This window comes from Mytilus edulis, chromosome 4 (assembly GCF_963676685.1).
Source record: "Mytilus edulis chromosome 4, xbMytEdul2.2, whole genome shotgun sequence".
Lineage (NCBI taxonomy): Eukaryota > Metazoa > Mollusca > Bivalvia > Mytilida > Mytilidae > Mytilus > Mytilus edulis.
In genome coordinates, this window is record NC_092347.1 from 12,166,887 (window position 1) to 12,183,032 (window position 16,146).

General features: G+C 33.3%; 1 protein-coding gene across 5 annotated transcripts in view; it reads left to right on the forward strand.

The window, feature by feature from the left end:
* Positions 1-6,297, forward strand: part of LOC139518962 (protein madd-4-like) — a 56,278-nt gene extending 49,981 nt beyond the window's left edge. For all 5 annotated transcript variants that reach the window (XM_071310662.1, XM_071310661.1, XM_071310665.1 and 2 more), the window contains exons 13-18: positions 103-232; positions 1,787-1,997; positions 2,487-3,290; positions 4,003-4,191; positions 4,765-4,912; positions 5,952-6,297. In XM_071310662.1, coding sequence (XP_071166763.1) covers positions 103-232; positions 1,787-1,997; positions 2,487-3,290; positions 4,003-4,191; positions 4,765-4,912; positions 5,952-6,052 — 1,583 coding nt within the window. In that variant the 3' untranslated portion in view covers positions 6,053-6,297. The remainder of the gene's footprint in view (positions 1-102; positions 233-1,786; positions 1,998-2,486; positions 3,291-4,002; positions 4,192-4,764; positions 4,913-5,951) is intronic.
* Positions 6,298-16,146: the final 9,849 nt, after the last annotated feature.

Sequence of the window (16,146 nt, forward strand, 5' to 3'; positions counted from 1 at the left end):
TTGAGTTTGTAACGGTTTTATTTTATATATGTTTTAATCATCTAAAATGGAATTGTGTTTGTTTGTAAAAGTGCCGTTAGTAGGGTGCAATTTATATTCAAGGTGTTCAAGAGACAATAGTGAAATGTGTGCATAAACAAACAGGCAAAGTCGTTTCAAGCAAGAAATGTTTAGAAGCCCCTTCCATTCCAAGTGAAAGAAAAGTATGCAATGATAAAAATTGTCCACAAAGGTGAGAAATAAATCGGTCATTCACCTGTAGAATTTTATTCATATAATTATTGGTTTGTTTTGGTTTTGTCACCTTTCACATTTTCAATTATATTCAAAATAAGCATGAGGTTACGAACAGACGACATTGTATAAGATATTGAAAACAACACGCTTAATAATTTGATGCGTCTGAAGCGCTTTTCTGGATTTACTTTATCATCAGGAACGCTCAAAGCCAAACATTTGAAATCCGAGGGACGTATACGTACCGAAACAGTTGAAGAACTATATATGGCAAAAATTCCTAAAACAAAAAGCCAAGTTCAGCTAAGGTCAACTTTCCTGAGGGAATTGAAACCTTAGTTTCGTTATAAATTCAAAATTTATAAACGGACAAGTTTAGAAAGATTTGTTATAAATCATGTCAGTACCAAAGAACTGACTACTAAGCTGATGATACCCTCGGGGACCGATAGTCCACCTGCAGAGGTATCGACCCAGTGATGTAAAAAATAGAAAACAACACGCTAAATAATTTGATGCGTCAGAATCGCTTTTCTAGATTTACCTTCATCAGGAAGAATATTAAATTGTGTACAATAACACTGGTTAAGTTTTATCTGATATGTATGCATAATACATCATAAAGCACTCGATACTATTGTACAATGCGATTATTATATAATTCTCTAAAAATATAGTTGTTTGTATGGAAAATATAGCGTGGCCTTTGAAACATTTTTTGGGAAATTTAATTGACATTCCCTGTACTTTGAAAGAAAATTTAAAATGTAAAGAAAACTTCTATTCTAAGCAATCATAACTTGTACACATAACAGAAATACCGAATTCAAGAAAAATTATTCAAAATTAAGCACTAATAATCATATCCGTGAATGGAAAATAACATATTTGTGAGACAATATCCTTTTTAAATGATTACAAAATTATTTCTGTGTCAACACATGCAGTTCAAAAATTACTTTTGACTTATCCCTCTTTTCTCATAAAAAAATGTATATAAATAAAGGCAACAGCAGTATACAGCTGTTCAAAAATCATAAATCGATTGACAGAAAACAAATCCGGGTTACAAACTAAAACCGAGGGAAACACATCAACTATAAGCAGTAAACAACAGGAACAACAGGAACACTGAAATGCAACAAAAAACAAACGACAATGCAACATATATAGAAACTATTTAATTAGATAACAACTGCCATATTCCTGACTTGGTACGGGACCTTTGAAGAAACAAATGGTGGGTTGAACCTGGTTTTGTGGCTAGCCAAACGATATAAGTCGTCTAAGAAATAAAATCCTTTATTCGAAACTGTCATCAGAATTTCACGCGAAAGTTACAACCTTGCTGTAATATCAATTACTTTTTATGAAACTACATGTATACATTTCTGGAACAAATTTAAATTCATAATTGAGTTTTGACCAATAACTAACAGAAACAAACAAACCACACAGTAATTTTATTAAACAAAATTATTTACTGATAAAGGAAGGAATACAGTGTTGTGTAAAATTAGAGAATTATTTTATATGCATTTAATTAAAGGTGGAGAACAGGTGAATTTAATAAGTGCTCAGAATCATGTGGTGGTGGCTTAATGACGAGACCAGTGGATTGTATTCAAGAATTTGCAACTGGTCCCGATAGTATCTTACGTTTGCCTGATTTTATGTGTTCTGATGGTAAACCACAGACTGAGAGACGTTGCAATGTAATAGAATGTCCACCAATTTGGGGAATAGGAAACTGGTCAAAGGTATGAAATGTTGTATTGGTTTATACATAAATACTTTTATTAAGTTAATACAAAAATACAACAGTCTAAAGAAAACAAGAAACGTGCAAACTGAGTTCATATTTGACCGTTCAAATTGCTGGTGCTTCACAGACATAAAAATTATACAACAGTCTACAGATTTCTGCAAAGATCTGGATGAAAGTTACATAAAAGAAATCGTATTAAAAATTTAAAAGACATTTAGCATATCAAATGCTCTTCTACAGTACGGTTGAAATCCATTTTGTTGGATTCTTTAGTAAACTACCATTTATAAAATTATTACATTTTTATTTATCGACGGTACCATATAATCTCGGCTGTCTGGAATGGAGATTATCTTAAATGTTTTTTTTCTACAGATATGCATTATAACTGTAAAACGAATAATTTTTATTTCAAATGTTCTGCAGAGTTATTGATATTATTTACTAGTCGTTGACAAACGAAGTTTTATATTTTGTATAGTGTTCCGTTACATGTGGAAGTGGATCTCGAACAAGAAATGTGTATTGTTCAAAGACTCTGGCTACAGGCCAGTTTATAAACACTACTGATTATTTTTGTAATGGATTACCTAAGCCAGACAATTATCTTGAATGCAAATTACCAGCTTGTCCGAAACCAATCATCAAGAAAACAGAGGCACATTTTTTTCAACTAAATAAATTACGGAAAGTGAAATTAAAAATAGGAATGCAAGGATCGCTTTTACCTGGAACGAGCCTCATAATTCATTGTCCTACAAAGGGTATGGATAAACGATCTATTACGTGGTATAAGGATGGAATGCCTCTTCCTATTGGTCGACGGGTCAAATTATCGAAGAAACGTTCTCTCAAAATTAAAAAATCAAAAGGAGACTTAGATAATGGTCTTTATACTTGTAAAGCAGGTTCTTTACAAGCAAATTCATTTATTAAATTTATAACTGTATACGATATCTTCAAGGCAACAGTATTTAGAGAGAAATATTTATCTCATTTATCTGAATCGCGTCTGAGAGAAAATGCGTCTGCAATTGTATATAAGGACCCAATTGATAGAACTCATAAACTTTTACGTCTTGTGTATAGTAAATGGCAGAGTTGTTCGGTTTCCTGCGGCGGAGGCCTACAGGCTAGAAATGTCAGTTGTGAGATTATAACTAAAGACTATTATGAAGAGTTTCCCATGAAGTCTTGTATTAAAGCCGGACACACACAACCTTCAGTTATTAGGAGCTGTAACATTCAACCGTGTGTAGAATGGAAGACTGCTGAATGGGGTGAGGTACGTAATGGTTAAACTGTAAAGTATTTTTGTTTTCAATTTTCAATTCATATTAAAAGTATATGTAGTGTTGTTTGCAGTATGATTAAATAAGGTTGATATAGTATAGTTAGTTATCAATTGATGATAGCTTGAGGTAGGATTTTTGCATATTTGGGAAGATCGCAAATCGAGAGTCGTTACTGCACCACTGACAAAAGTGCACCTATTTTTATAGACATACTATCAAGTGTTTATTAATGATCATAATCATATCTCCCAAAGTTATAGCGGATTAGAGTGTAATATAAAATTGAGAATGGAAATGGGAAATGTGTCAAAGAGACAACAATCCGACCATAAAACAGACAACTGTCTAAAACACATTTCTAGACGTCGCTTAAGTTTATGTTATGTTTGTGTACATTCGTATACTGTGGATTAATTAATATTTGTTGGATACAAATTTTCGTGGGTTTCGTTGGAACAGGTGAACAACGAATTCAAATATTCAACGAATAAAATATTTTCAATAGGCCTTGTATACAGAGATTGGCAATCGATACCCACGAATCCACAGTATCTCATAATAACACACTCGTAATAGATTTGGTTTGGTAATTCGTTAAAAGAAAACAATAAACCCTCTCATTTGAAAATATGAAATTTTAGTATTAAGCGAAGTGTAAATTATCAGTAGAGAAGTTTATACCGAGACTTTCTCTGTTTTCAGTGTTCAGACAGGCATTGTTTACGTAAGCATACCTCTGTACAGACCCGTAAAATACACTGTACTAATCCAATGGATGGATCTCATGTTAACGATAGTTTATGCAAAGAACTGTCAAAGAATCCAGTCGTGAAACAAGAATGTGTAAATGAGAATTGTACAACACGGTGGAATGTTTCTTCGTGGTCAGAGGTAATACATGTAGTTACTAAAATATTTAGTATCATTAGGTTTGATTCTAAACATTGTCCTGCATGGAATTTTGTATTGTGTGTTTTGATTTTGGATTGTTATATTATCATTGATTTGTTAATTGGTGTTTTTTTTTGTGTATTATTTTGAATTGAATATAATGAATATAGATTTCCGGGCTAATCTGTGAAGAGTAAAAGGTATAGCACAAACATGTAATATAGTGCTTGCTAGTGTTTTCTAATATACATGATGCCACGTTCGTCCCTACTGTTCTTTTAAAAATTTAATCATAATGTAGAGAGGATAAAACTTACATGCTTTGTAAGCGTTCTCGGAAAGATAAAACCAAATAAAAACGCTTTTGAAATTTTAAATGAAGGATAATTACCAGTCCTCATAAAAAGTCGTGACAATCCTCCCGATTCCCGTTTATGACGGAATAACCATAGTGATTATATATTTAAAACTGCAGATAAATAGTACTGAATTGTGTGAAATAAATGCATTACACAATCAATTGTTTTGTGTTTTGATTGTATTCCAGTTTATCATATTTATGTGTATTTTCAGTGTATGGGCGAATGCGAGAAGAAAGGTTCTGTTGTCCGTATGATAACCTGTATATGGACGAATTCTGGGTTGCCAGCTGGGCAGTTTTGCAATCATCTACCTCAACCTAACACACGAAAGCCCTGCCAAATGCCAAAATGTAAACCGAGTAAGTACACGCGTACACTTTTAACCAATGGAAACGTGGCTACTGAAAATACGTCGTACACTTTACTTCTTAATCAAAGTAAATGTAAACACCTTCTCCAAGACCTTTTAATGTAAAACAAATGTCAATGCACACAATTTTAGCTCACCTGGCCGAAAGGCCAAGTGAGCTTTTCCCATCAATTTTCAACAATTTTTATAAAATTTGTAAATTTTTACTAACATTTTCCAATGAAACTACTGGGCCAAGTTCATTATAGATAGAGATAATTGTAAGCAGCAAGGATGTTCAGTAAAGTAAGATGTACAAACACATCACCATCACCAAAATACAATTTTGTCATGAATCCATCTGCTTCCTTTGTTTAATAGTCACATAGACCAAGGTGAGCGACACAGCCTTTGATTTTGTATGTCAAAAGCATGTTTCAATTTCATAAGGCTAATCAATGGCGCTCGAACCAAAACAGATGAAAGCCAAACTTTAGTACGAATTTGGTTGACCGTTATTATCACTGTTTCGCAGATGACGACGGAAAATTCTAATTGTCGTAAACACAATCTCGTTTATACTTACTTCTGAAACACAAAAGGTGCTATATGTGGAGAAAAGACTTTCTTAGATACCAAGTTTGTATATTTGTACACCAGACGCGCATGTCTTTCAGGCACAAAAAAACTTATAGTGTTTCCAATAATTCAACATTAAAAAAAACTATATTATTTGTTAGTATGTGTAGAACATAAGTCAGACACAGAACAATAAGTATTATTATTTGATCCACGACTTTATGACCGAATACAACACATTACAATTATTCTTATAAGTCACGAATATATGACGAAGTGATAGTTCGACAAGAACAGTACCTCACCTGCCTTGTAGTGTATATGAGAATAGTTTGGTATGTAATTGTTTTTAAAATGTGGAACACGGACCTTGTTTCGGAAAATGTCATATGGAACTGGTAATTTAATTTAAGTGACTCAAATGATTAACATTAAACTAAGTAAATGATTTGATTCTTTTTCTTTTACAGAATGTACCGATTACTCGACGTATTGTAGTATGGCCAAATTAATGAATCTGTGCAGATACAAAAGTTTTAAGAGAAAGTGTTGCTTAACTTGTGTTGCATAACCATAATATTGTACATAAAATGTTATAAACTTTAAATCATGGTTCTTTACTTTTTGTGTATTTTTTACATATACTTAAGTTCATAAATGTAAATATTGAAAAGATGACATACGAACTGTATATTTCTACTGAGATTATGTATATGTTTTTTTATACACTGAAAGGAATTTATACTTGTCAATTTGTTGGGTTCAAAAAGGGAAGCAGCTGTAAATGTCTTATAGAATTACATTAGTTCATCACCAGTTGTTTCATGTGGTTCATTCGTACATTGTGTTTTATACTGTTAATTTCCCCACTTAATATTTTACTCATCTTCCAAGACATCCACACATACAGACAATTAAAATGTAAAATCACAAAAATACTGAATTCCGAGGAAAATTCAAAAAGGAAAGTTCCTAACCAATGGCAATATAAAAAGCTCAAATACATCAAACGAATGGATAACAACTGTCATATTCCTTACTTGATACAGGCATTTTCTTATGTAGAAAATAGTGGATTAAACCTGGTTTTAATGCTAATGTGTTATTCGATTCGCTTTTCAGTAGCAAAAATACATGATTAGGAGGAATTTATTAGTTCGGCTTATTTTAATTGATGCTCAGCTCAATTGTGCTAAAATGTTGCTGGTGTATGAGTTGTCGAGGTAATTAAGATTGTTAACTTAACTTAACTGCTTGTCATCTGAAAGTAATTGAATTTCATAAACAAACTAATTTGTTAACCGGGTTTTCATTCTCCATATACTCCTTTATATTAAGAGTCAAAAGGATTTTATGTAAAGGAAGAGATGGCTGGTGACTTTGATTTGTGTTCATCTTCAGATTAATGTAGCATAGAACTTTGTATCTTGTGTTACTTTCCTATCTTGATTCTGTTTTATAAACACTGTTTTCTTATACTGAGATATACAAATTGATTTCCATAGAAAAATTGTTACGTATAAAAAGAGAAATGTCCAAAATGTATGCACAACAGATGTAGAAAAGACAGCTGATAATTGGTGCTTCGTGATAAAATAATAATGCAGTAAACGTTTCCTTGATGTGCTTATAGTCCTAAAAAGTACGGACATGCAGACACATCCGGATCCATAGTCGTTATATAAAGAATAAATTGATGTCTGAAGTTGTATTTTATCAAAACCATGAATATTAGATAACATTAATTTAGCTTTTTTGGGGAGTTTTTTTTCATTTTCGAAATTGATATATTTTAATTTCTAAATGTACGAAAAGAAGTAGCAATTATATGTAGCAAAATTCTATCATCGTCTGCATATGTAGTACATATCTCCCGCTTGATACGATATTCCAGGGCTTCGTTTCCTTTCAAGATTTCCTTCATGGAGGGTCATAACGAAGTGGTGAAGATGAAATCGTTACTTTACGGACGCCATTACGAGTGCGTTGATTGTTGTAGAATATCCGTTTCTAAGATGATGTTCTAATCGTCGTAAACTCTCTGCCGTCCTCCTTTCCCCCGGAGGTGATCTACCGAATGAGATATCAAGGATTTATACTTACATTAGCAACACGAGGGTAAATATATATTGAGCTGGATCTGCTTACCACTCCGGAGCCTGCGATTACTTCAGGTTTTTGTGGGGTTCTTCTTGCTCAGTTGTTAGTTTTCTATATTGTGTTTTGAATACTTATGTTTGTTGTTTTGGTCTTTTTGCCATGGTGTTGTCAGTTAATTTTCGACTTAGAAAAAAGTTTTAATAACAAAAATACCGAACTCAGGGGGGGGAATTTAAAATTGAAAGTCCCTAAACAAATGAAAAATCAAAAGCTCAAACACATTTAACAATTGGATAGCAACTGTCATATTCCTGACTTCGTACAGCCCTTTACTCATGGAAACAATTGTGGATTGAACCTGGTTTTATAGCTATATACATCTCTAATTTGTACAATTTTGAATGTCCTTGTGGTATCGTAAGGTTTTGCCTCTATTTTTCAAGATGTTCGATTCGATATTTGTGATACATTTAATCCGTTACCCATATGCTCAGATGACAGGAAAAATACATCAAATCTTTAAAAAAGCATTCTCACTTAAATTCATCTTGGCGGTCAATCTGATTGACGATATCTTTTATTAAATTATAACCTAGTAAATAACTATTAGCATGTCGTAATGTTCCATGTTATTCCTCATTTGTGTATTTCTCTGTCCAAAATGTTCTTCCATTTATTTGTATTATAGTCCTGTTATAATATGTATAAAGCGTACTGGGGTATATCAAAATCGGCCTGTTAATCGCTTTGATGATATGCAACATCTTTAGTTTAATTGAGGCAAATCCCAAACGTCTATGTTGCTTACTATTTGAATGTTGTTTCTGAAATATGATGTAAAAACGAAATTGACGCTAATTTGGGTTACATTGTTTGTAACAAGATAATAGTTAGTTATAATAAAATAAAAATCAATAGTTGAATGATGTAATTTTACTATCATTGCATTCCTTACCATTTAATGAAGTAAGCTGAAATAAACACTGTATATTTCGGTATATCGGAGCGTATTGTTTTGATTTTTAATCCTTATTTCTGAACGCGTTTCAAAATCATAAAATGTATGAAGAGGTGAACACAATAAATACATATGACTACTGGGAACTCAATAAATAGCCAACGAAGACAACTTTGACTGAGGGGTTCAGGACCTTAGTTTCTTAATGATTCCTTGATTCATCAACAGAGAATATAATATCAATGAATGAATATTCTTTAATATAAATAATATGAAATGGCGTTAACTATAATAAAGATCATAAACTGGAACGAAACATTAAGAGAGCAAATCAAAATAACCGTTTGTAATTCTGTAGTTTGAAAATAATTCTTTGGAACTACAATTTTCAACGTTTTTAAAACCATAAAATGTAAAGCTACTAGGATGAATAAATAGGTGAACACGTAAAGAGCACGGTCGAGACATAAATATATATCAGGAAAAGACAATTGAGTGTTGAGTGTTGATCGTTAGTTTCTTGATAATGTCTTAATTTGTCAACAGAAAATTTAATAGAAAACGAATATTATAAATAACAGTAATAATAAATATTTTTTCAATGACGCACCAAACTCCAAAACATATAAATGAACTAAAATTTAAAAAAAACAATCAAGACTAACAAAGGCCATAAGCTCCTGACTTGGGACAGGCGCCAAAATGCGGCGGGGTAAAAGATGTCCGAGGCCGATTTCAGAATAGGTAACAAAACAAAACTAAGCAAAATGATAATGAGGCATAAATTAACAAGGTACTACTACTACTACCAGTTACTGACATGCCAGCTACATTTTACGGATGCCATCACGAGTTGGTTTACCGTTATGGAATAACCGTTTCACAGATGATATTGGATATGTTTCTTACGTCGGGACTACAATCCTGTTCCCTTTGTACGAATATGACCTACCGAACTAGACTATTTACCGGGTTTGTTATAACATGAGCAACACGACGGGTGCCACATTGGAGCAGGATCTGCTTACCACCCTTCAAGAGCACCTGATGTCACCCCAGTTTTTAGTGGGATGCATGTTGCTTCGTCTTTAGGTTTCTATGTTGTGTCTTGTTTACTATGATTTGTCTGTTTGACTTTTTCCTTTTTAGCCATGGCTATGTCACTTTATTTTCGATCTATGATTAGGAATGTCCTTCTGGTATCTTTCGCCCCTTTTCTACAGACCTCAATTAAACTGATTGAAAAATTATGTCTTTATCATATGCTGAATCAAGGACAATCCCACCCGTATCATGCCATGAACAGGTTTTACAACACATGTGTTTATTTCAGATGCAAAGATCTTATGAGTGAATCAATATTAATTCCGAAATATGCCAAATTTAATGATCGGACAACAGTATCGGAACGATATACCTTCTGCATAATCAGATAAAAGAAGATTTGGTATGAGTGCCAAAAGCAAATCTCCATCCATGTCACAATTTGCAAAGTAAACCTTAATAATGTTTAAAGATTTAGTTACCTTTTGAGGTGAATGTAGGTGTTTGTGCTTTATTTACGAATTATGTCTTTGTATCTTTGATAAAATTTAATTGATGTTTTGTCAAGTTTGTGATATCGAAAACCCTTGTAATGATATTTCAGTAATACGGATATTTCTTTCTTTAAAATTACGTTGTTACAAACACAAACGCTTTGAAAGGTTTAGATATATAGACACCATACGATGCGGTCAAGTGAAGACTCCATCTAAAAACTGATAAATAACTCTAGGGCCACACCAATTTAATTTCTTGTTCTACGGAATTTTGGACTCGAAAAATTGGGGCGAGCGAGCGATTTGAAAATTTTAATAAAAAAAAATATCTAATTTGCAATTTTTTTAGTCGAAGCTTGAAAAGTAAAGGCGAGCGATTTTAATTTTTTTTGTAAACATAAAATAGTAGGTTATGACAATATTAAAACTTGATTTATCACTTGTATACTTTGACATTTCTTTAATCTATGAAGGTTTTTTTCCCTGATCACCAAGAAATAATTGAATAATTAAATTTGGTCTATTAGGTGCATGTATGTGTGATTGAAAATGAGACAATTCTCCATCCAAGTCATAATAAGGTTGGGAACAACTTCCGAATGTTATAAATATCCCTTTTATGGGGGATCAATATAAGTTATAATATTTTTTTTTATAAAAAAAAAACACTTTTTAGTACAAAAAGGCTCATATTTTCCCAAAGTACTATATATGAGACAATATCTGAAAAAGTCTAATTTCCATGTCCCTCACTTCACCAGCAACTGTTTTTTTATTCAACCAACTTTTTTGAAAATTTTAAGTTTCAGTATAAACTAAATTATATAATGCACCATGGCCTGCCAATTAAACACTCATTCTTATATTTCTTCCAATAAAATATTGTAATTTAAATGTTAAACCCCCCCTAAAATCATGTTGTCCCCTGTGTTTTTTTGAAAACTAAATCATTCAAATAATATACAAATTAATTAAACAGGCGTCCGATTCTCACATATATGATATATTATATAATAAACTTGCCCCTAATTTGTCTTTTTATATTATAACTATAGCATGTAATAAAATTTTGCAAATTTTAAGAGAAAACAAATTTGTCCCCAGGGGTGATTTCCCTCCTGTTACCACTGGGGTTTTTTAACCTGTGGAAACGTTTACAAGACCAAGAGTTATTTTCCCATTATGTATTGTGAAGAGCATCATTTCCTGAATGCATTAGTACAAAGAAATAGTTGGAAAGGCGGCCAGGTTTGAAAAATCAAGCCCATCCATGGTAAGAATTTATAGAAAAATACTTATTGGTGTTCTATCCTGTTACAGCCTTTTCTTTCACTTTCTGAGAATATTTTTAAGTGTGCATCACAGCATTAAGTGTGTTTTTATATCATCTTTTTAAAAGTTATATGTCACAGGAAATACACTTACATTTAATGTGATAAAAAGGACAAAAACTATCGCGTAATTCCTTTCTGTTACGTTCTGTCATGTTACCTGATAAAAAGTAACAGCATAACCATCATCAGTAACAGGAAGGATGTTCAAGACAATTTCACTGAAGAATCGAAAAGTTAATCTACTATATGCCAACCATTTCATTTAATATAAGTTATCACCACCATATTAAATAAATTTCAAAATAATATAACAGTATATTGAATAAAAAAATAGGTTTTTTGCTTTTGATAACAGCAGAGAACATTGTGCAATTCTAGTTTAGTAGATAGTAACAGAAAGGAATTTATTTTAGAATTTTTCATTACCTAGGCAGATTTTTCATCTTGCAAATACGGTTTCAAAGGATAAATGACATTGTTTGCTGTTATCTTCCTATTGTGACCAATTTAAAATGATGTATTTTTCTTAAACTTTAAAATAAAGCAGAAAAATCCTTTCTGTTACCAACTCTGTCCTGTTACCGTTGTGCTGTTACTCAAGATTCTTTCATGTTACCGACATATCTGACTATATTTAAGTATATTTCTAAACCTTTTGTATTGCAAATGCTAAAATCAATAATTGGTATTTGATAAACTATTGCAGGATATACTAGTAAACCACAAATATCGTCTTAAACTTATTCCTTATTCCCATTAGAAACTTTTTAAAATTGATTCACTTTGGTAACAGGAAAGAACTGGATTTTTTTGTACCATTTTTAAAATAACCATTGTTTCCTTCTTAAACAATTGTTTGAATTACAGTCAACAGTTCCTAGATCCCCAATGTGTGTTCTTCGATTTGTGCTATTAAAATACTGGGTCTAAAAAAAATAAAATTGTTTTTTCTTATTTTCAAAAATTAGACTTTTTCAGATATTGTCTCATATCTATCTGGTATTAAACGGTTAAAACATGTCCAAGAATTTTTTAATATTCCTGGACTTTAACCATGTTAACACATTTACTTTAACAGTTTAATATTATTCAAAATAAGTCGACCCCTCTTTTAGAAAAGTTGTTTAAAATATGATGTATTTCCCCTCTTTTTGAGTAAACAAATTCTAAGTTTTCAAAGGTTTTGTATAGTAGCACAATACAAATCCTTGGTTTTTCTATTATATTTTCTACAACAGTAAAATGAACCCTTGTCTGAGGGAGGGTTGTTCCCAACCAGATAATAACAAACACTGGTCAAAGTACGGCCTTTTACACAGGGCTTTGATCCAGACCAAACAGCAAGCTATGAGAGACCCTAAAATTGTTAGTGTACACAATTCGAACAGGAAAACCAACGATCTAATTTATATATACAAACGGATAAATATCAATGAACCACATCAACAAACGATAACTGATGAACGATAGGCCCCTGAATCAATCAGGACAGGTGCATAAACATGCAGCGGCTATGAATAGTTTTGTTTCGCCATCATACAATATAATTACAGTTGAAGTTCTTTGTACTTTATTCTAACAACGAACATTTTTTGATAGGGAATATAAATGTAACCGGAGGTGTTTTTACGTTGTGTATTTTCTGTGTCAACTTTTGACATATTTTACCCCAGACCGTGTAAAAAGTACGTATCGGAATCCTGATTCTCTGATCCTTCATATTTGGCTTTGCAAAACTTAACACTAGCAAGTTTTCATAGTTTATTAGAAAATTACATAATTCAACAAATATCAACAATTTGTAAAGATAAAAACACGAAACATGAATAGGAAAAGCAAGTTAAAATTCACCTAAATGTGACATAGCTTAATTTGTCATTTTAACCTTTGTCTAGATGCATTATAATTTTAGACACAATAGCGACATTGTGTCTAGATGCATTGAAATGCATAACACCTTTCGTGTAGACAACACCTTTTGTGTACACAGTGAGCAAGGCCTGTGCAAGACCAGTTAGTCAGCGAAGTCTGTGCTAGACCTTTCGTGAAGACTGTGACTGAGGTCTGTGGTAGACCTTTCGTGTAGACGGTGACTGAGGTCTGTGCAAGACCAGTAAGCTCTTAAATAAAAGCTAAAATGAGAGGTCTCATTCAAGGGTTGTGCAGCTTACTATGTGTTGTGGCAGTGAATTCCAGATTCTGATGGTATCTGGGAAAAACGAGTGACGATATACTTGAGTCCTGGCATAAGGAACGAGGAATCGTTCATTGTGTCCTCTTACTGTAATTTATGTTGTTGGTACTGCAATCAGTTCATGTACTACTCTGTAGAACATGATGACCTTACATTGAGCTCTTCTTTCCTGTATTGTCTTCCAGTTTAGTGCCTGTAGCATTGATGTTGCGCTACTTGTTCTTCTGTAGTCATTAAGAACAAATCGTGCGCATCGGCGTTGTATAGCTTCTAATTTGTTTATGTTGTCCTTATATATAATAAGTAGATGGATCACAGATGGTGCTAGAGTATTCCATGAGTGGTCTTACAAGCGTTTGATAACATAATGCTTTTGTTTTACTAGGACAGCATTTGATGTTCCTTTGAAGAAGAGCTCGGTTGGAGTTAGCTTTCTTTGCGATGTTGTCAATGTGTTTGTTCCAAATCAATGTTTTGTGTATAGAGGCGCCAAGATATTTCGCAGAGTCAACCTGGCCTTGGATGTTATAATTTGCCTTTACTATTTTCTGCTTTGTTGTTACTCTGAGGAGTTGGCATTTTTGGGGGTGGAATTCCATCTGCCAGTCTGCCTCCCATTGTTGAAGTCTATCCAGGTCGTTTTGGAGGGTGTTCACATCCGTTTCGGTTCTTATCTGTCGGTAGAGAACGCAGTCGTCTGCGAAAAGTCTAACATTTGAAGATGACACATACTCTGGGAGGTCATTTATAAAGATAAGAAACATAAGCGGACCAAGCACACTACCTTGTGGGACTCCAGACTGCACTGGTAAGGTTTCTGACGATTCTCCTTCCAGGAGTACACATTGCTGTCTGTCCTCGAGAAAGTTTCTCAGCCATTTTATTGTTGTTCCTCTAATACCATAATGGTCGATCTTGTATAGTAGTCGTTCATGTGGGACTCTGTCAAAGGCCTTTGAAAAGTCTAAGAGAATTAGATCTACTTGCTCTTTATTGTCGATGTTTTTTGCTATGTTTTGCATCGTGAGGATGAGTTGGGATTCACACGACCGTTCTTTTCTAAAACCATGTTGAGCATCGGTCAGGATGGAGTGGTTTTCAAGGTGTTTGATGATATTGGTACATATGATATGCTCCAATAGTTTACATAGTATTGCAGTTAGCGAGACAGATCGGTAGTATGATGCTTGGCTACGGTCCCCTTTCTTAAATATTGGTACTACATTTGCATTTTTCCAGTCAGATGGTAATGTGCCTTGGTCTACTGAAGCTTGGAAAAAGGTGGTAAGTATTTGCGATATTTCAGGAGCTATTGATTTCAATAATCTTGTAGAAATTTCATCTGGCCCTGATGCTTTCTGTATGTTGAGATTTGATAGTAGTTTATGTATTCCGTTTTCCCCAATAGTGATGTTTTCCGTGTGTGGGTACGGGTTCGTTTTCATTTTCTCCATGGTTGTCTTGTTTTCATTGCTGTTAAATACTGAAGAGAACTGATTGTTGAGTATATTTGCCTTCATTTTGTTATCCGAATATGTGAGGCCATCTGTGTTTCGAAGTGGTCCAACTCCTCCATTTTCGCATCTTTAATTCTTGATGAAACTCCAGAACTTCTTAGGATTGGATTTCTGCTCTGGGCTTATGATGTCATGGATGTATGTAGAATATGCTTTCTTACATTCTTATTTACAGTGTGGTGGGGTGCTATAGGTTTAAAATCGTTATATACAGGTTCGACTGTGATTTTAAAAACAAATGTTGATATTTTTTATAATATTTTTAAAAAAAACGGTGCGGGAATGGACATGCTTACATTTCCGGATGCGGGAAGAGGGAATATAAAAAAAAATAAAAAATCGGTTTTGAAAGAAATAGGTGCGGGCGGATCCGTCGAACAAGGAATTAAATTGCTGTGGCCAAGGAAACGAAATCTGTGGTACACTAGTTCGACAACTTAGACCACTCGGTCACAAAACCAAAAGAGGGAAGAAAACAAAAAATCTTAGAAATTATTAAAAGTGGAAGAAACACAAACAAAATCCACGGTATACAGATGACTGAAAACCAGCGACGTACAGCTGTTTAAAATTCATGACATGAAAAATACCTAAGATTTAACCCACCTTTAACTGAAAATGTCTAAAGTTTGCTCCTCAGACGACTTAGGTCATCCACGCCTAGGGCAGGAAACCCTTAATAAAGAGGGACGAAAGCTACCAGAAGGACAGTTAAACTCATAGATCGAAAATAAACTGACAACGACATGACAAAAAAAAAAACGACAAACAGTCAAATAATAGAACACAATACACACCAAAGAAAACAAAACACAAAGCAGCATGAAACCCCCAAAAAACTTTGGGTGATCTCAGATCCTGCTCCACATCTGACACCCGTCATGTTGCTCAAGTTATGACACGACCGGTAAATTTGGTAGTTCATATCAGTAATTTTTTCGTCGTTTATGATTGAATTGTCTTTTAATCTATCCACCTCGTTAACAATCAATTATATATCGCTGCAAATAATAACAACAAA